Genomic DNA, 22,028 nt, shown 5'->3' with positions numbered 1-22,028 from the left:
TATCTCTGATTAACTATATCAAACTATGCCTTCAATATCCCTTAATTTTGGATGGCTGAGAACTCAAAATAATACAATTTGTATCCAAACACTGAGGCTGGGTTTTCTTAGTTTATTATCAAAAATGCTTCTTTTTCCTGACTAAACCTTTTCCTGTGTTCCTGATAAGGAAGTTGTTGAAAGATGCTGGTAATTAGCATTTCAGATACAGTGGATTATATAATCTCTGGGTTTTTTCCTTTAATATAACTTACTTTGAGTTCAGCATTTTCAGGATCAGCTGCATCAACTTGGTAAATGTGTTCTGGAGGTGTTCCTTCCAAGACATGGATCATTACAGCTGCATGGATATAAGTGTACTTATTGTCAGTTGGGTAAAAATAAAGGCTACAGTAGCAAAGATACTAATACACTGAAGCTGTCCAGGCATATTACTGCCTGCTGCATCTTCTCACTTCACAGGTGTAATTAAAAAATCATCAAAAAAAGCACAAATACTCAAAAGATAAAAAGAAGCCAATTGCATAACTGTAAACAGGCAACCATCACTGTGAGTTGCAATAGGAATTGTGCCTTCAGGAGAAAGACTGATCTTTACATATGGCCAATCTTGAGCTGCTCACAGGATATGGAGTAAAATGATGTATTTGGGCTACACCTGTGTCTGTCTTTACTATGCAGATGGGGAGAACATAGCCCAGTGCTAGGTCCTCTTTGCTATCCTCTCCCTGTGCACCTTCTGTCCCCTGTCAGGATAGCTCAGAGACTTTCCTCTTCATTTCTGCTTTTCCTTTATACCTGCGAGGTAAATAAATAGTGAATGATTTGCGCTGACAAATTTATGCCTTATTAAGGGTGCTAATTCAGCACAAGGTGTATTTCTTTCCATGCCAGGAATTCTCACAGCTGGGCTGTCCCATACTGGGCCACTGGCAACAGGCTTATCTCTCCTTGGGTAGAGCGATTAACAGAACAACAGTTCTTTAGATCACATTATTTGCTTTATGCCCTTTTGTGTCTGCTGGACTTGCTGTTTCTGGACTATTAGTTTCCACTGTGACCCCTGCTGACTGCTGCTTCTCATCAGAGCAGTGGGAATCCCAGAGCAGTGTAATGAGTTGTTCCCGGGGGACACAATATGAATATAAAGTTTAATGAGAGGGAGATGCTTTTTCATAACCAGTGAATGTGCAATTAGTGTCTAATTGTAGCTGGTACTGTTAACTAAAGCCACACAGTTAGACAGATCAGACATCTGTGCTCACCAATTTATGGCAGCTCTAGCTGAGAGTTAAGCTGATGCGCTTATTTGTAACAAGCTCCCACGTAGAGTGTGTTTCATGCTGTGCCAATCCCCTGAAGTGTCACATTTAATTATTATTAGATTCCAGCAGCACCCATGATATGCAAGACACCAGCTATACTGAGAAGATGACACAGCCTCTTCCCTAGGGGAAGCTAATTTGCTTTACAAACTAAGTATTGTACGGAAGCAGGAAAGTCAAATGTGCTTAGGAGGCTTTAGTGAAGCGGGCTGAATTTGAGCAGGCCTAGTCTGCACCTGTCCGGGCAGAGAAGCCCTGCCCTCTGCAGTAGGCAGAAGTCAAGGCTGCACCCACTCTGCTCTGCTGACCACTCCAAGGGCTGCGAGTCACAGCCTTCATAACACGGCTGCTAGTCCAGATTGGGGGGGGTTCAGCAGCCAGCTCCAAGTACTTATGAATGGATCACAGTTTCATACTTTCAGATTTTAAAAAAATTGCATATTGAATTATTGAATGCTCTTCCATACAGTGTTGTTAGAATATCAAGACTTCAAAAAGGCTCTCAGTAGCTCATGAAATAATAAAAACATATTTTTACTCACTACCTGAACTGTTCTGTCTGTGTATGAACACACAATAAATACATCATTATACTCTGTCAGCTCATGGTACAATTTTTCCAGGTCCCTCTCATTAGTAAATGAACAAGATAAAATTGCTCAGAGAGTAAGACAACTATTTCCTATTCTTTTTATTGGTGAGGTTGTCACTTGCATTAGGTACCTCATGGCATGCAAAGCCTGCCCTGACGACAGCTGGGGTCCAGACACTCCAGCCTCATTCCTAAGGCCACTGCACACTCCTCCCTGTTGCACCTTTGCCCGTGGTCTGAAAATAAACTTGGTTAATACCATCTGCCCCACCCAGGAGACAGAACTCTTTGCCTCTTTCCATTTGCACCACCATAGATCACAATTTCCAAGATCTCACTCTTCAAACTGATTTTCCACTTACTTTCTCATGTGCAGATGCAAATGTAATATACAGGTGTAAAACATTGACAGAGTAACGTTTCTATCATTTTCCCTCTGAAATCTTTGCACATACATAGTATACACTTACATAAATTTATCTTGCTTCTTCAAATCAGTCTGGTTTTCAAGAAACTACTGAAAATGCACCCATACTCAATGGTTATATCCCCACCAAACTTGAAGTTTCTAATACATACCTCTAGGTAGGTATTAATCTCATCAAAAAAAGAACATATATATTTATTGGTATATTTTTTTTTTAAAAAATTCTTCAGGTGCTTCAAAATGGTTAAATCATTTTTGGTTAAAGTTTCAAGAAAATTAAAAGGGCATTTCCAGAGATGAAGCATACCAAATATTTGTGTAAAATAAAGCTTTGATAAAAACAGTGTCCTGTTCCTCCTTTGTTTTCCTAAAGGAAAATGCTTAGACCACTTTAGCTACAGGCACTGTATGCAGCTATAGTTTTTTTTAACCTGATGTCATCTTTTCAAGCATTGATTTTTTCAAATACCACCATTATCTTACTTTGAATTGCCATATTTCCTCGAAATACAGGATGTTCGTTTTTATCTGTTACTTGGATGGTCAGTATGTTAAGGTCAGTTCTCCCAGTTATATCTTCAACAAAAATCAGTAAATCAAAGCTCTTTGGCATTGTTTCATAATCTAGAACAGGGTTTCCAGTGGTAACAACCTGAAAAGAAAAAACTATTATTAGCACATGATATAAGTTATAGTCTATATGAGTGAATAGAAGTAAAGGGACACTTTCCATGAGTAAGAAGTGAGTATTTTAGATCATCTTCTACTTGCTGGCCCATTTCTTGTCGGTGGCAGAAATGTGAGAAAAACAGAGTTGAAAACCCAAAATGTAGTGTCTTCATGGACCAACTCAAGGAACTCTTGTGTAAGGGACAATCTGAAGAGGAGAAAGCCTGAAAGGAGCTGTCCTGCCTCACAGGCAATGCTTTGCCTTCGTGGTCAGGACTACATCTTGCAGGTGCCAAGTCTTCACCTTTCCACACCAAGCTCCAGGAGCAGTTGAGGTGTGACGAGACTGAAAACTGGGAGGAAGCCCTGCAGGACACAAGGTCAGCTTCACTATTTCTGTGAGTCAGGAGCACAAGGGGAAAGACCTTTTACTTGCAATAAGGAATGTGGGGGCAGGAGACCAAATAGTCTAGCAGATACCAGTCCCCTCCTTGTATAAGCTATGTCTGGGAGATGACTTTCAGGAAACAAGAGGAAGGAGGGAGCTGCATGAGCACACTGTATGAGAGAGGGACAAGAACTGTTTGGTGAAAATGTTGTGCTAATTAAAGAAATAACATAGGCCTTAAGTTTTGAAAGATTGATAAGGCAAACATTTGCTTTGAGGGTTTTTTTTTTGGAAAGGCTGCCAGCTCTGCATATTGCCTCTTAACACAGAATACGTACAAGCACAAGACTGACATTCTGTGAAAAAACATTAAATACATTCATTTTGGACTTAGGATGAGTCCAGAGCAACAGCAGGATGCTAAAAGTTGTATACTTCAATCTTCATTGCTGAAGCTAATTAAGAAACAAGAACTGTCCTTTCTTGGACAAGAAAGGAAAAGGTGACTTAAATTTGCTGCATAGCTAAAAAACTGTGAAGCTTGAACATGGTAGCAGCGTGCTGTGGAACTGGAGAAGGAGAAGAGTTGGGGCTCACAAGTGTGTGTGACAAGGAGTGTGTCAGTGTATTCACAATACTGCAGAATGGATGAGCCTGAAGAGGATGCAGGAGGAGAACAATGAAAGAAATCCTTGATTTTAGATGAGATGCCATGGCCGGAAGACAAATACAAAGGTGATGTCAGCACAATTAGAAGACGGAAGCCAAACTAGAGCCAATTAACAAAGACGGAGGAGAGTGGTCAGAAGCACAAACGTTTTATGCCTTCTGGTACGTAAAACAGCTGCTCTCTGGAACCTTGTGGATCTTTTTGTTACAATACTGCAGGAGAAAACAACTATGTCCTGGATGGTCCTATATTGTACAAATAGAAGCTTCTCATAAAAGTGAAAGCTTGTAACACCAGTGGGAAGGTTGCTCTCCAAAATGAATGTTTGCTGGAGATCTAAGTACAGTAAACACATGCAACTAATTCCAAATGAAAAACTGTCCAATTCTAAGCAGAAATTATGTGCTCTGGGGATTACCCCTCCAGTTCACAGCCAGATATTTTCATTGGTGTTGTAACTACAGCCAGACTGCCTAAACACACATCTTCCACCCTCCTTTATAGAGACCCCGCAAGTGAAGATGTGAATCTAGATGGTCTCTTTCTAGGTTGCTTTTGAGAACAGCTTGTCACTGGTATAGGCTGTGAGCCACAGTTCACCTCTCCTCCAGGTAGGAGCAATGCTTACTGGTAGAGGCAGCGCTGTATACACTTGAAGCAGCTGCAGACTTTGTGAAAGGGGGTCTAGAGTCACCCCATGACTGTCTGCTCCTTGTTCCACCTGACAATTTCACTGCTCCCTGCTCCCCCCTTCACACCTGGGATGCAGAGGGACCATGACTAACAGCATCAAGGTAGTTTCAGGCAGCAGTATGTTTTCATGCATTCAACACATCTTCTGCCCATGGGATTCTTCAAACAAGAGTAAGGTGAGGAGGAATGAGCAGGGCTCAGATCTCAGAAACTGTGATTTTCTCAGAAATCTCAAAACGTACCAAGAAATGTGATATTGCCTTGGCTTGCTGCAACAGGACTAAATGTGCTTCATAAATACGGAAAAGCCTGTGCTAACGGATACTTAACTAATCTTCAAACCCCATAATTCATACATGAAATACTGCCTTTTTCTATATCTTAGCAAAGATGTAATGGCAGTAGGTAGAGCTGATCATTTTGGATCACATCACTTTTGCAAAATATTGCACAGAATACAATATTTCTCCAAATTTTCTCCCAGAAACATCAGCAAAGAGAATGAGAAAAAAGCCTTTGTATCAATTCTGTGAAAACTTGATCTTCCTTGGAAACACCCAGAAAAATGTATTCAAATTAACTTTTGAAGACTACTCAGTGTCTATCCATATCTTTTAGAGACACTCTTCAGTGTCACTGTTTAGGCTCAGACATGTAAGCGAGTTACAGTGGGATGACAAGTTATCATGTGTCTGAACACTCACTGCCAGTGACAAATGTGAGCTAATACTTGCTAATTTATCCAGCAATGAAATTAGCCTGAAGTAATAGAAATTGCTTTGCATTTGCCATAGGACAAGAGCACGCAATAGATAGAAATAGATCACAGATGTGTGGAAGTGTGATAACTTCTTACCTCAAGATAAATTCCTTGTGTGTCACAGCCTTTGTTCAGAATTAAATATGACTTTGATCTGACTCAGCTTACTTTAGTTTGGAAGTGAGTCAAATTCATTTTCATTCTAGGTGAGAGTGGTCAAACAGAAGATGCATGCGGTTTAACAAAGCCACTTTAAATTCACAGTGACTTCATATAAATTAAGTTGAAAAACTATGGACAAATCCTCAAATCAGAAGCAGGTCCTATATGTCCTTCTTCACCTCTTATTTTCCAAAAATCATGGGGTTTTTTCTATCACAGAATAAATGGAATTATTGTGATAGGTGGTTTTTGCTAGATGCATTTAAAAATTATAATCAGTATTGCTATTCATCTGTCATATCTATTATAGCATGTCCAAATACTATCACAGTCTGCATTTGCAACTCTTCCGTGATTAAAAGATGAGACACTGTGCACTGTCAGTGCTCCGTAATCCAGGAAACATCAGCCTACATGACTGAACATTGCTCAAGCTAAATGTAAAACTCACCCTGTATTCAAGATCTCCTTTTGATTCAATATCAAAAGCCTCTGTAAGTGGATTTGAATTTACTATGGTAGGAAGTATTGCAACACCTTCAGAAGACAATGGAGAAACAGTTACATTAAAGGTATAAACTGAAACACCAGCTGCTGCATTTTCTTCAACAGTGCTTGTTGCAGGTAAGCCCTTAAGCAACTGGGTTCTTCTTCCTGCAAGATGAAAATGAATGTAAAATTACTTCTGGGAATCTTAGGCTAGCAGGAGCACACAGCTTGTGCCAAGAGCGGCCGATAATGAGCACAAAATGGCCTGATTCTCTTTTTGCTTATGAATGGTGGCATTGCACGGTAGTAAAACCAGTGCTAATGTCAAAAGAATCAATCTTTTCTCTAATTCAGTACTATACTGTTGTCATCTTGAGTGGCTGTTGTTCAAGTAGTATTGTTACTGTGTTTGCCTTCATATATGCCTTTATATAGAAGCAAAGAAACCAAACATGTTGCTATTATTTCATCTCAAACCCTGTGCTAATTGCTGCCTCTGTGCACTAATCACATCAAAAGGCACCTTGAATCACACAGGCCTGGGTGTTAAAGAAGCAATCTTTTTTGCGAATTACACCGTCTGTAGTGCCCCTTTCCTCCATGTTCCCTCTTCTGAATCTTTCTAGGATAGCTATGTGCACTCCTGGCTTGTGAGAGTGTGAGTTAGCAACAACTTTGGGGGTTGTGCTGTTGTGTCTTCTGCTTTGAGCATGGAAGAGCAACCTCCAGTCCTTGGAGGAGGTGTGGGCCCACAAAAGCACCCTATGGTTGAAAACTGCCTGGAAGCAGCAGTCTGCTGTGGCATCCAACAGCTTTGCATGAGTTCCTTGCTTCTCAGTCAGACCTCTGGACTCCCCAAACCAAAATCTTTGTTTGCTCTGTCATTTAGCTTCTGGTTTTTGTTATTTTAACAAAGGCCTGTTGTGCTTTATCTCATTAAGAGTGTCTAGAAAACATAAACCAGGACAGCTTTTAGGGCATGTCCTGAAACAACATCTTAGTAACCTCATATGCCTAAACTGGCAATGTACCTCAACATGAGACTGTGACCGTGCTGACTGTTGCTTGTGGGGGCTTCACTGGCTTGTCCAAAACACTTGCCAAGAAAGCTGGCTGTGTTCAGTCAAACTTCCTACACACTGTGTGCCGAGAGGGAGGCAGATACTGCTCACTCAAGGGCCTGGCCAGGCTGTTCATACACCACAAATACTGTAGCAAAAGCTCCGTGAAGCCTTTATTTTTGCTGGGCAACTGCAAGGTAAAAAGCTGCTACAGGAACTAGTCTGAGGCCATTAGGGCTGCAGCATGTTTCTGCTTGGATGCTCAGGCTCAGCCTGGAGCTTGGGAACATAATGCCAAGGGGAAATCTGCTGCTTTGCAACAGCTCTGCGGTGTGGGACAGAACCATCTCCCTTTGCCCCCTTCTCATGCGGCTGGGGAAGGATGGCCCACATCAGCTACCAAAAAAGCATTCTAATTGCTGTTCCTCCAACAGCAGCAGGCTTTTTAATCTGGAGGATGAAAGTTCAGCTCCAATGTTATACAATGGCATTAGAAGAAGACTTAGTGACTTTTTCCCCAAACTATCAAAAAATCTTGTTTCCCTATATCCCGAGAAAAATTTGGGAGCAATTTAGGGATAGCCCACATATGGCCTTTGTGTGATAGACATTGCTCCTGTTACAGGCCTCTCAAATAACTGTTCCCCATAGGATCAGAGAAGACTTAGGATCCCAGTGCTTTTGCTACACGAGAAGCAAAACTAATAGCAGTAGATGAGTCCACATGACAAAGCATGGAGTCACATCGTCTCCCTTCTTCCTGCATCCCAGCCCAGGAGGCACTTGTCCTTGCAGTGTTTCCTGAAGCACTTCTTAGAGCAACATGACTGCATTAGACACCTCCAGTTCTTCCTCTTGCAGCCTGCAAGACTCACTGCATTGTGGGGAAGAGAAGGAGGGCGCACGGGGGATGTTGTTCATGTATCCAGCCATACTAGGCTGTGGTGGGAGAGTTTGCCTCTGGGAAGACCTCTTCTGAGCACAGGGCCTCACTGGTAAGAGGCAGAGCTGAGGCACTTCCCCAGAGCCTCTCCATATCTGCATGGAGGTTCCCCTGCTCCCACACTCCAGATACAGCAGGTCCATGGATCACTGATCTGGCTGGGATTACTCTGGCATTTATGGAAAAAAAGGCAGGTGAGTGAGGTCCAGGCTGGGATGTGGGAGACTGAGATGGGAACTACCTGTAAGAGTTAATCTGAACAGGTCACACTGACACTCCAGTAGGACTGAGTTCAGGCGAGCTGTTCCTGACTTATGTCAGTGGAAGCAGGACCCAGTGAAGGACTGAGTTTTTAATCAACATTCTTACAGATTCTGGAAAACATCATCAACAAAATCACCCATGCAAATGAGACTGGGCTGAGAGAGGCTTCTAGGGATACATTTCCATAAGTGGAGCTGAACTTTGTATATAATCTCCTGTGGACAGTACCTGATGAATCCAGTTCCCTCAGCAAGATACAGCTCATTAATGGAAACCATTCATAAAATCAGTAAAATAATTTATAACATTTAGAAATGTAGAAAGAAAAGAGTTGCTATTTTTATATTATCTCTAAAGATTTCATTGGCTGTTTATTCAGGATTTGTCTTTCTAAATCACAAGTTCTTACTTCTTGCTCTTTATTTTTAACTGAAATTTTTGGTACTGCATTTAAATGGATTCTTCTTCCAATTGATTTTACAAAAGCCCTCCTTCCATATTCACAAGTCCTTGCTTACCTCCTTACTTCAGAGAACAAAACATGCCTGAAGCAATTTAATACATTATTTATCAGAATTACCAGCCCCAAACATTGACAAATGCTGAGTCCAAGACAAAGCAATCATGAGACTGGCTTTGAGAAGTATATGCATATTTAAGTCTTATTTATCTGTGATTTGCCAGTCTTTACAGTGTGCTTGAGTCACAACTTCAAGCTTTTCTCTGTTCACAATCACGCAGGTTAGAAAAACGCTAATTTTTTCAAGGAAAGCTGAGATTCACATGCAGTGTCCAGATCAGAGTTTTGGGGACATCAGGAAAACCACCAAATACTGTCAGGTTCCTGAGGGTTGGCAGAACTCTTTCAGTTCCTTGAGAGCAAAGTCACCCTGCCTGAGCAGCTAGCTTACTACAAGCAACACCAAGTGCTCCAGGAGCCACACAGACTGCAGTTTGAAGATCTACTTTAAGTTGCTAATGTGCACATATTCATATTGGCAAATCTCCCATATTTTTACACTGGGCAAAGATAGTAATATTACCCTACTAATACTCTCCATGAGTGTTTTCTTGTTTGGTCTTGTTTGGTTGCTTGTTTTACTTCATCAAAGAGAAATGTATCAATATTTGAAAGAATACTGGAGTATTAATACTAGATATTGTTTCTTGGACAGCTGACCTCCTTTCCCACTCCAGCACCGTCACACTGAGCAGTGGCTATTGCACATGAAGTGCCTCATCCAGCAAAGTGTCTTAGCAAGGAGTCATATTCTCTTCTTCATTATACTGCTGTAACCACAGAGCTCAATCTATTTCAGTAGGAAAATAATTGTTACTTGATTTTTTCCATCCATGTCTGATCCCTAAATATGTATTATAAAGCTCCCAAGAGAAAGTATAACAGCCAACAGTGTTCTAATTTTAGCAGCGTAATGAAATCATGTTCTTACCAGATACTACTCCCAGCAAAATGAGGAGAAGGAGCATGCTCTTCATCATCTTTACAGCCCTGTCCTTCATGTTCCCAGGATGCAAACTGAAGGAAGATCATGGTATGTTTTCCCTAGTTTACATCAGCTCCACCTAAATTCTTCCTCTTTGTCATGTTGTGGAGTGAGAAACAAAACAAAGGACCTGTGTCTCTAAGGGAGTTTCTAAACACCGTCAGCTTGTTTGCTTGTCAGAGAACTGCTCTTTGCTGACACTCCATCCACAGACCTAGGCCACACTTGAGAAAGCAAACATTAACAGTCTTTTCACTGCAATCATCTTATTTATTGAAGCATTATGAAAAGAATATAGTATGTTCTAAATCTGGAAATACCATGCTGCTTTCATCACTCTGGCAAATGAGGTGCTCTCTTCACACACCAGAATCAAATACTCACTCTTTTTTACTTAAAGCAAGAACCTGAAGTTTTCTTATTTATCTGGCTATCAGAAAATTACTCAGACCATACACACTGCATACCTGGAGGTCAGACTGCAGCATATGTATATGATGAAGTTAGCTTTGCTGTAGCTGTCTCAGGAACAGCATGGACCACTATGCAAAGGGCACTGGCTCCTTCAGATTAGGCATTTAGCTAGCCAGCCCACAATACACCCATGCAACCTTTTTTTTTTTTTTTAATCTAAGGGCAGTCCTAGGGTTTTTTCATGGAGCATAGTATAGAGGTGACACTAATACGGGAATTAGATGCAATATAGGTGCATCAGCATCAGCTCCTAGAATAATTTAGGTTGGAAGGTATCTCTGGAGGTCATCTAGTCAAACACCCTGCTCAAAGCAGGCTTAATTAGATCAGGTTGCTCAGGGATTTATCAAGTTGATTCTCAAACACCTCCACACAAACTTAACAGCTCTGCTAAGAGGCAGAATTTAGAGATGCAGGTTTAACACAGCTCTGGAGAAACCACACAGATTTGTGAGCTAAGCTAGCATCTCTAGATGGTTCTGCATGACACTCTGTGGCCATCCCAGTGAAAGCTGACTGTAGTTGAGAAAGCTCTGTCCCATGCTCCTGTGTTTTGTGCAGTATGAGCATGTTAATTGAACATGCTGAACATGAACAGCTAGTTTAATGCTGGGGTGGGCATTGACTATGCTTGATGCATGTGCACCTTAAACTATCGTACATATGTGCCCTGGAGCATTCTGCTGATATAATGAAACTGGAAAAGATGCATCAGTAAAACTTACTGACTGGAACTGAGCCATACCTACATATCTGATACTGGTTTGGGGAATCATAAGAAACATTCATTTGATGGTTGATCTGCATCTATTTTGAAGTTCTTCTAAGGCCTTGCCAAGTACAGATGCAGCCTGGGTTTAAAGTGAATGTGGTCACACCATATCATCTGGGAACACTGCATCAACCTGTAGTACTGAAGAAGCTAATCTTCCATGGCCCCAGGAAATGTGTGCCTAGACTTTATGATAGTAAAAAAATGTATGGAAAACCTCACACCCAAATGTCCTATTTATGCTGATAAGATATTAATGTAAATGTATTTATACTGGCAATAAAGTCTAGTTTGTCCCTTTCCTTACCAGATCATTGCCCATCCCTTCATATGCATTTCCTGGGCCCACAAAGAAGCTTTTGATCTGACTGGACACCTCACAAATATGAGGTCTCCATGCACAGGCATGAACCACAGGCTTGTACAATAAGCTTGTGATTTGTTACAAATTATCATAACACTGTAAAACTGCTGCTAGCTTTATTCCCTCCTTTTAGTTGCAATGTATAATCTATCCCATTGTACTGCTGTTTCTTTTAATCTTGAAAGAACTACAGAAACATCTGGTCTAAGTTTTAAAGCAGCAAGTCTTTCAGACACATGTTTAAATTTGTTTAGTACCTAGCTTGAGTGATAGGACTGTTCCCACCCTGTGCTCTGAATAGCCAAGTCTTCTTCAGAACTCAGAGGTCACAATTTTTGTCCTTTATTTTCTTTGTCCTACTTCTTAGGCTGGGGTTTTCGTGGGTTTGGTTTTGGTGTGGGTGGTTGAGGTTTTTTTCCTATAAACACATTTTCCAAATTCTTTGTTTTGTCCTTCCTTCACCTGAGAACCTACACAGATCTACTTTCAGCAAGAGTTCAGTGTCCATATACATAAATCAGACTTTCCTCTGCACATCTCGTGATAGAGACATCACAGAGGGGTATGGGAGACATGGATGGCAAAGGCATCTGGAATACACATGTGCTTGAAATGCCAGTCTTTCCCCAGCTTCACCTGGAAGTGCAATAGGTAATTGCTTCAGGTGCTATGTGAATACCCATGGGGTAGTTAATTTCTGTTTTCTCTCTAAGTAGGTCTCCAGGGCTTTCAAATAGTCCCTGTTAAGTATCATGATTCAAGCATGTTGCGAGAAGAGACCTGAGAGGTGACCAGGGAGATGGGGAAGAGCCAAGCGTAGCACAGAGAGCAGGAGGAGAGTGTATAGGGCAGCTCATACAGGCGAGGCAAGTATGTGTGGAATGGGCTATGGCTCCTTTTTCCTCCAGTTGCTGCCAGTATCTCAGTTTCTCCCTTAAATATTTTCTTATATTACTCTGCTGAGTGGATTTCTGTGATTCTCTGATTCATCCTGCCAGGTTGTGAGGCATAAAGTGAAAAAGCAGCCATAGTTAAAAGGGAGTCCTGAACAGGTTGAAAATCAAGTAGAAATAAGTATATGTGTATCATCAAATATAGAGCTGGTTAGGAACAGATGAGTTAGGAAAAGGCGAGCAAGGCAGAAGTTCCCTGGTGAGGCTGGCAACAGTAGCTCTGCCACTGCAGGAAGGTCAGCAATGAGATTCCTGGGAATATAAAGCAGCTAGATGAATAGAGGTCAAGGCAGTGCAAGCAACAGTAGAACCAGGGAGTTTGCCGGCAAAATAGAGGGAAGAAAAATTAATTGGAGCAAATGAAAAGGTCAAGGAACAAACTGAGCTTTTAATCATTCCTTGGTTTTCAAGATGATTTGAAATCTTGGCATTTTAGAGCAGTGCAGAAAAAAGGCAATTCTGGAGAAACATCTTCTGGATTATCAGGTAAGGTGGAGAATGTGAGGAAGATGCTGCATCTTTCAAGAGATTAAAGAATCTTGGTTCCATGGGAAAGACCAACAGATCGGAGGGTGAGAGACTGCACAGGTCTTAGGTTGGGATTCAGAGAGAAAGAACATGGGAAGTGAGGGGTATTGGGTGGGACAGAGCAGAACTTCATGTGCAAGCTTTCAATTGCCTGTCCTCAGGGAAGTGAGGAATTTTAACAGAGGCCAGCTTCAGAGAAGTAATCTACTTGCATAACAAAATGTGCATGTTCAGGACATTAATCTTTTTTCTATGCATTTAATTTTCAATTGACGTCCAGTCTGTCAACAGTAAAGAAATGTTCTCTCACTTTTCAAATGCATCAGAGGTTCAAGACATAATTTTCCCATTAATGGCTATTTCAGCCAGAGTAGTGGCTCTCTTCTGCTTAGCCAACTCACAGGAAAGGAGACATTTGGCTCTTGCTGTGGTAATTACTCACCAAAAATTGAGCAGTCTAAGAATAATTTTCACACACCTGATCCAACCTCAGTTCAAGAGTATTTATTATTATTATTTCATGAATTAAATTACCTAGACTGTCAGGTTTTATTTTCATCTCCTTTCTCTTTAAACATTACAGCTTCTCCATCCACTGCCTTGATAACCTTTCCTAAAATATTAAACCAGTACCTTAGCATCTTACACCAAAAACTTATGCACCATTTCATTTGATTTCTCAACTAAAAGCTTCCTCTGTACCATTTGTGAGTGACAAGAGCAAACTAAAAGTCATGAGTATTACCCAGGCTACTTTAATCTCACTAAAGCAATCGCACCTTAGCAAGGTTAGTAACCCATGCAATTATGCAAAAAAGTCCCAGACAGATATCTGGTCCATCTCTTTTCTAGCATTGACTTGTATATACATAAACCCACTAGTCACCTCCTTGATAATTAACTTGAGGTGTCCGTTAATAAGAAGTCATTCCATCACACCAAGAGCTTTTTTCTGGGATCCAGGTTTAAGTAAAGAACAGCCTAAAATCTGTGTGAGTACACACAGAAGCCCCAAAAACATGTCAATGATGAAAACAAGTTCTCTCATTGCTCCAGCAGTTATACATCCAAGGGATGAAAGCATCTGCCAGAGAAGAAGGAATCGCAGGAGTCTGTCTTTTGCCACAGAGAATTTGAGCACTCGTTTTAGGAGGACCGGGAGTATTGTAAGGCATTAAGATAGGGGAGATTGTTCTGATCCTTCCCATTCCCTTCACTCCATCCTGACAAATGTGGACTGAGGCAGACAAATGATTACAAGGACATAAGTTCAAGAACACTCCAAATGTACTTGAATCCTCCCTACAAAGAGGTCAAGTGACTTCTCTACAAAGGCCACACAGAAAGTGCAGAAAAGCCGAAGTTCTTGGTCCTACTCCCAATCTCAATCATGATGACTGTAAGACACCATGACTGTAAAAAGAACATTGCTGCTAAATGTTTTTCTCTTTGAGATGTTCTTGTGCTGCTTAAAAATGTTACATTTTCTTCTGTGTTAACACAACATGGAAGTCAGTAGAACACAAGCTTCAACATTCATCCACCTGAGCAAAAGTAGATGTTATCAGCAACTACTTTGTGTTTTGTCGTTCAAGATCAAAAACGTGTGGTGGTGTATAACACTTAATACCTGTGAGAAATTATGTCACTTGTCCACACCAGTCACATATGTCACTTGAATTTTAATCATGTGATTTGTCTTCCAAAAAAAGTTCTAGTGCAAGTAAAGATTCAGTGGAAAATGCGTCGAGGCCAATGAAGTCTTCTTTCTGGGTTTACTGGATATTGGATAAGGGCCTGAACCCATGTGGCAATACTTTGTACCTCATGATACAGTATTGACACATATTACAAGTTTGTCTGTTACTGTAATTGCTTGGCCACCTGAGCTGACTGGTAAATATATAAACAAGGATGTGAAGTAGCAAATGATGCAAATGCAACAAGAAAGAATGCTCTGGGCAAATATGGGTGCAGAAACTCTGAGGTTTCTATGTACACAGCATGATGCACTTCAGTTAGTCAAGTATTTTAACATAGCACCACGAATTACTTAAATAGGTCTTTGCATCATGAAACATACTATATCTTACCTATTTTATCAGAAAAAGGGATTTGATTATATTTTGCAAAAGCAGCCTTGCATTTTAGCACAAATAAAATATTTTCTGTTGGCTTTGGAAAACAAAAACAAAACAAAAGAGCAGTTAACAGAAAAGAGCATGACTGGGCACAGGGTGAAGGCTCAGGTGGTGGAGTTTCACTTGGAGGTGGACAGTTTTTCACACCTAAATTCCTCCATCCTTTGAACAGGAGGAGTGAGAATAATTGAGTACTTTCTAACAGTGTGAAATTTTGTTTGTTTATGGTTTCAAGAACTTTGAGATCTTCAACTGGGCTCTGTAGCTCTCCAGAGGAGCAGAGGAGGAGTGTGTGATGAGAGAAGAGCATATAGCCCTGGGTACGGGGTTTTGCTTGGGCTGTCAAGGCTGTGGTGGGGACTGACCTGTGCCGGGGCCCTGAGGTGCCACGGTGTCTTATAGTCATCTTCGTTCCTTCCAGACCCTCTCAATGGCTGCTTCCCCAGAGACATGGTCAGAAATAGCTCTGCATTCTCCTATGGGCTTGTTTAATTTTTTAATCAGATGTAGCACAAGACAATAGTAAATCTCTACCTCAGCTGCTTGCTTTATACTTGATTCTGCTTTTCCCCGATCCTCATCCTTTTCCATCTCATTGCTCCAGGGCTCCAATGGGCTTTGCCTCAAGCCCCAGAGGGTGCTGAATTGACTCATTTCTCCTTGGCAGATTGTAGCCCAAGAGCAGCCCATAGCTGAGAAAGGACATTCTCCTCCAGGTATTGGCATGGCAAAGCCAATGACGAAAAGGTAAGTACTGCATATACCTCCTAGCATAGGCTTCCCCTGGGGAAAATGTGGCTTCTGCCCTCCTCTGCATCTGTACCTGGCACCTAGAAGACATGTGTAAGGGAGTAAGGAGGGACATTTCACTCTCTTCCCCATTTGTTTCACAGTATAAGCTGCAGTCTGACTGTTGAACTGAAGCATCTGAAAGAGGACAATACCCTTTTATGCAGGACCTTAAATAACTGCAAGGTGACTGCTCAGGGCTCTCTGCTTCTTATCCCCATCAAATGTCTACCCATCAGCTGACTGATGGTAACCGCAGCGTGCACAGAGTCTCAGTCCTCCCATTACCGTGGATCAGATGGCATGCAGCAGCCAGATACCACCTAAGGATTTGGTGTATTGTTTTTGTTTCTGCTCCATTCTCACGCTTAGCAATGCCCAATGCAGTAGTACCGTGTTTTAGTCAGCTACATGAGGACATGAGGACTGAGACTTGTGAGGCAGAGGATTGAAGCTGGGGCTGTGAAGTATGAGACAGTGAAGGGTCATGGTGGAGAAAGAGTTGGATCTTTGCTGAGAAAGTTGAGGAGTGGAAGAAAGAAAAAGTTGAGGCATGTGAAGCTGGGGTCCTGATCTGACAACATGGAGATGTGCAATAAGAGGATGAGGGAGGCAGTGGATGTGGGTTTGGGATCTTTGCTCTAAGAAGCATGTGGCAGAACAGCTATGGCAGCACAGACATAGGTTTATAAGTTGGAAAAATGTTGTGTGGCGGGGCGAATGGGAAGTGGCAGGCATCAGCTTGAAGAGAAGGCTTGGGCGGTCCTATGACAGCAAGGGAAGAGAAGAAAACAACTTTTCCACAATAATTTCAGTTTCTACCTCAATATCTTGCCTGGGACATACATTGTCTAAAGCCATCCTTGGAATCTTTCTACATTTGGGCAGGCCTACTATTTCATCTAGGCTATTGGAAAATAATTATAATAATCGTGGTCTCACAAAGATCAGTGACAAGCCTGATTTTGAAGGGAGCAGTTTCAATAGACCTGGGCCTGAACAAAGTGGTCCAAAGGCAATCAAAATCTTAATCACATGAAGGAGACAGGTGTTCATCGCTATCTCTGTTCTTGCTGCCTGTAAGTTCTGTGACTAGAGAAAGCCTTTAGAAATATCACACAGCGATAGGGCCAAATTCATATGGGTACAGAACAGAATCACTTTTTTACACTTGCTGAGTTTAGATTATGCTTATTTCATCTGAGAGCAAACACGAGTGAAAAAAATAAGCCACTCACAAGTGACATGAGGCAACATTTTATCTGAGTAATGACTGAGTCTGCCACCACATTACTATGCAAAAGGCAGCAGGAAAGCAGTGCAATACTCCAGACGTAGACACTTCTTGCCTGTGGATTTGAGCATCAACATCATGGAACAGCCTGAGACCACAAGAGCTTTCTTAATGAAACAGAAGACCCCACACAGTAAGTGAGCGTACTGTCCAACAAATGTTTTGACAAGAGAACTGTGAAGCTGTAAAGGTAGGTGGGTGAATGCACAGAAAGAAAAAAAAAAAAAACCTCTGCAGCCCAGATTGACCTCAGTCACATAAAACCTAGCTGTTATGATATGAGCTACATAGGTGATAACAAGGAAACAAGGTCAGAATATGTCCGTTCGCTGTGTATGGCTCCCCTGACCATTGCTGGAGCTGAGGGAATATTGCCATCTAGTGCCACACAGAAATCCAGCTGTCTAAACAGAAAAGAGCCATTTAATTTATGTAGGCAATGGTTGCAAAGCATACTGAAAACCAGGGACATTATGTGCCAGAGACATCATTTTGCCAAGCTTGTTATTGAAAATGGTACATTTTCTCCTTTAAAAAAATGACAGTGTGTTGTGGGAACTGAGTCATAAGGCTCTGGAGGAGAGACCCCATTCACAGTCATTCAGAGGTTGTGAAAAAAGTGCAAAAGTACTGACAAGGTGCTTTAGCAAGTAGTAGTCAGAATGATGGGATGCTGTTGAGGATGGGATTTATCTTACCTACCTTGAAATAACTGAAACATAGACCTGCATATGTTAATGTTATATGTCACCCTAGGCCTCTTTTGGAAACAAAGAAGCACAACTAGGTCACAACTCGTGTGACCAACTTTAGCCGTTGCCTTTACGACGGGAAGCACTGTACTTTTGAAACATCTGTTTCTCTGCAGTGACAATAAAGGAGGTTTAGAATGGCTAGGTCTGATGTTCAGACTCCTCCATCCCTAGTGCCTGCTCTCTGTAACATATTTTTACCAGGTAAGCAATAATTTTTATGACCTGTTGGTGGAAAAATAAATACCACTTTCAGATTCCTAAAACCCATTATTTCAGATTCTTATTCAGATGGGGGAACACATGTACTCACGCAAGAGTTCCCACTGACCACAGTGGAAACAAGCGCTGGCCTATGCCATATTGCAGTCGCTGATAGGCAGGCATGCTGGACAATAATGTATTTTATATTCACCTCTGTGCAACAGCATTATGAACTTCCTCCCACTGTCATGCCAGAAAGAGCCCTTAGGGGTGACAGAGCAGTTCGGTTCCCCTCAACCAAGACCCTGCTGAGCCAGAGATGATGGTTTTTTTAATCAGTGCATATGTTTGAGATACTTTTAATGAGGCCATCAACTCACTTATCTATGCTACCAAATACGTGCCAGATTATAACAATTTTCAGTTATTGCCCATCTGGATCAGATTCAAACCAGTGGTTGATTTTCAAAAGCAATTTGAAAATCAAAATCAATTAAGCAATCAAATCTTCCAGCTGTAAACAATGTCCAGATTTTCAAGCCAGCAATGTAATGTTTATATATGTTGACTTAAAATTACTTAAATGTCCCACCAGTACCTCTGAGTCAATTGCCATGTTATTGCTTGTGGTTGTGACTTTCCCACTATTTCTGCCCACTAACCATGTAAAGAAAAGGATTCAATCACAGAGGAAATCAGAGTCAATAATCTAAAAGGATATTATTTTTCAGCCTGAGAAGGGTTAGTATATTTGAGACACCCACCACTCCATTTTATTTTAAACAGCACAAATCCAATTTAAACAAGAGGGTGCTAAATTAATTTGCTTATATTTTAAATTCATTATTTCACATCATCAAATATAAATCCTTACAGGGGATTTTTCTTTTTTCTATGCTGATTTTAAATATGCTGCAAAATATGTGTATCACAAGTTCACCCAAATGAGGAATTATTTAGGTAGTAAAATGTCTCACAATAATAGTAGTGTATAAAGTTACCGATGTCAAACTCTGCCAGGATTTTTTAGGAGTATTTTCTTTGCTTTAGAGGGAGGTTCGCTTAGCAAAGCCCTTATATGTGGTATTAGAAAAGAAGTAGAACATGTGCACTGTCCTGAGTGTCCAGAAATAATGTTGAATTAAAATTCCATCTAAAAAGGAACCTGAAAAGCAAGGATGGTAGATTTATAAACACATTTTAAAGCACCTATAAATGTGACTTTCTAAAACTCTCACTCTTATATCAGTTCCCCATAACTAAGATTAGCTAATAAAACCTAAGCTAACAGCTTCCAGAAATAAATACCAAGAAGCTGGCAGCAAATTCTGGAATTCCCCCATACCTCTTTAGTCCATGGGGACACAGACTGACCTTTCAGATACAACATAAACCTAGCTGATTTCCTCAGGCTTTTGCCTGAGATGAAGGCTAGCTCAGACAGTTTGGGTGTTCTAGGCAGGCAGGAAAGGATTACTAACATTAGCTCAATATCTTAATTGCTGTACTTAAGAGGCTGCATACTTGCCTAGAGCTGGATCCAGCACAGAGAGAAAGCTCTCACTGACTTCACTGGGATTTGGATCAGCCGTTTAGGTTTGAAGGAGCTAGGGAAGCGGCAGGAAGGATGAACATTTTCCCTGCTGGTACAAACTGTCATGGCTCTACTGACATTTGCACCAGCCAAGCATTTACCCCAGGACATGCACAGCTTTATGAAGCTATGACATAAAATACATTCACAAATTGGTTTCCTATTCTAAGGGGAAGCAGTGAGATGACATGCCAAATCTCTTTAAGAATCAAGAGATGGACACCCCAGAATGTTCACACACCCAGCAGTCCGGCTGGATGTCTAGTCTTAATGCAAAGAAAGGTAATGTCCATGCATATTTAACAATAGCACCTATGTATCTTTTGTTTCAATTCACACTAATGGCAGACAGTAGGGTTCAGCCATTTTGCTTTACTGATACTTGCAAACCTCTGAGACTGTCTCCTTGCATAAACCAATTTCTGGACATGGGCATTTTTCTTGACAAAACCAACCTAAGCTGTACAGTTCACTTAGTTGTCTCATCTCAGCCTTGGCTATTCCAGGCTGGTGTTGCTGCACAGGGAACTGGATCCATGGATTGATGCTGGATAAGAACTGAGTGAGTGGATGACACAGCCAGGAACAAATGGCCAGGAAATAGGGGGTGTGGGCAAGAAAGTGCCTGTGGAACCACAGCCTAAATCATTTGTGTCCAGAGGATGTGGAGTAATGCTGGTCCAGGTTGCGGGATACACCATAAATGGGTTTTACAGACCCTGAAACTTCTAATGTTGTTGCTGTTTTGTGAATACAGAAATTTAGCCTTTGCTTCTGTTTAAAAAAATAAATGCGCTAAACATTATACCATTAGCTTTTTTCTGTTGAATTAAATGCTCTGTGAAGTATCAGAGGGGTAGTCACCATGTCCCAGCTAAATGGTTTGTTTGTAGCAAATTACTTTCTGTTCTTAAGGAAAAAGAATTTAATCAAGTGTCAAAAACAAACTACATCTTGACAGATTAGCAGGGTTGCTGCTGTTAAAATAAATTTGTTGCCAGATTTGTTTACAAAACTTCTTTTTCAGGGATGGGTGAACTTCCTGGAATTTGCCAATCTTTAGAATAAATATTGTGGAGGATTTGTAAAATGAGAATTAATTAAACTTTTCATCTGAGTGTAAACCAGGCATTTTGCTCAGTGTAAAAAATTGCTTGCAAGCAAAAGGAAGTCTTTTGGGGGGGGGGGGGGGGGGGTGTGTGAAGAGGTAAGGAAATCTGAGCACTCCCTTTCCTTTTCCAAACAAAATTTGGGATATAATAACTGTAACTAATACAGGAACTGTAATTTATACATTAGATTTGATATATCCCTTTTTAACTTTCTTCACAGTTCTGAACTAAGCTCAATACATTTGACTTCAGCTTTCAAATCCCTCAGAGGTTTGTTCATTTTTCTACAAGTTTTTTGGTTTGGCTGCTTCTGTACAATACGTGGCAGATGTGCTCATTTCTGGATATGGGGCTTTTTGATACTGACTCCTATATATTACTTGTGTTGCTCTAACGAAGGCCTTTGAGCGTTAGTTTGGATGGGTGGTATCACCATCTCAGACAAAGAGATAAGCTTACTGTCATCATCCATTCATCCTGCTGGGATATCTGAAAAGACCAGATGATTAAATGCTCATCCTAGCCAGGGAGAAAACAAGGATAAGTATTTTCATTCCACCTTTTCCCTCACTGCAAGCTGGGTTTTTTGTGGGATTTGGGGGGTTTTGTTATTTTTTTAAGTGATCATGAGGAAAATATTCTTCATTTATGAAACAGCAAACCTTCTGCTCTTTCATGAATAAAGTCAAGAAACAGTCATTAAATATCCCTCTATTAGAATGACTTTGCTGTGGCTCCATTGGAGAGGAAATCCAAAGATGGTAACTCTTTTCTAACAAAGAGACAAAAAGTCATCTCATTTAGACTAAGATTTTTTTGGGGGGTCAAATGCCACTAACCAGAGAAATTAGTCCTTGCCAAAAGCCTTCACTGCTACTGCTTGGAAGATACTGTTTCTGACAAAGCCAGTGGCAGATGTCAGTCTGGCAACAAACAGTCTGCCAATGGCAGCAACAACTTGAGGGACACCAACATCACTGTCCAGGTGAATTAAGCACACGGGCCGTCAGTAAATCCTACAAATAAGTTACAAAATGGTTCATGGACTTCACAGAAGACACAGGATTTTAAAAGCATGAAGCATTCAGGCAAATAGTCTTTGT

The 22,028-nt window shown here is 41.0% G+C and overlaps 1 protein-coding gene across 1 annotated transcript in view; it reads right to left on the bottom strand.

Annotated features, from left to right (window-relative positions):
- CDHR3 (cadherin related family member 3) overlaps positions 1–22,028 on the bottom strand; it is a 64,360-nt gene that overhangs the window by 29,377 nt on the left and 12,955 nt on the right. Inside the window, exons 2-4 of the mRNA XM_074869465.1 lie at positions 6,138–6,340; positions 2,828–2,996; positions 255–340 (exon numbers count right to left, since the gene is read on the bottom strand). Of these exons, the coding sequence (XP_074725566.1) occupies positions 255–340; positions 2,828–2,996; positions 6,138–6,340 (458 nt within the window). The remainder of the gene's footprint in view (positions 1–254; positions 341–2,827; positions 2,997–6,137; positions 6,341–22,028) is intronic.

Source organism: Strix uralensis, chromosome 5 (assembly GCF_047716275.1).
Source record: "Strix uralensis isolate ZFMK-TIS-50842 chromosome 5, bStrUra1, whole genome shotgun sequence".
In the NCBI taxonomy this organism is placed as follows: domain Eukaryota; kingdom Metazoa; phylum Chordata; class Aves; order Strigiformes; family Strigidae; genus Strix; species Strix uralensis.
The sequence above is the reverse complement of the archived record's forward strand: the minus strand, read 5'-3'. Positions and strand labels throughout refer to the sequence as shown.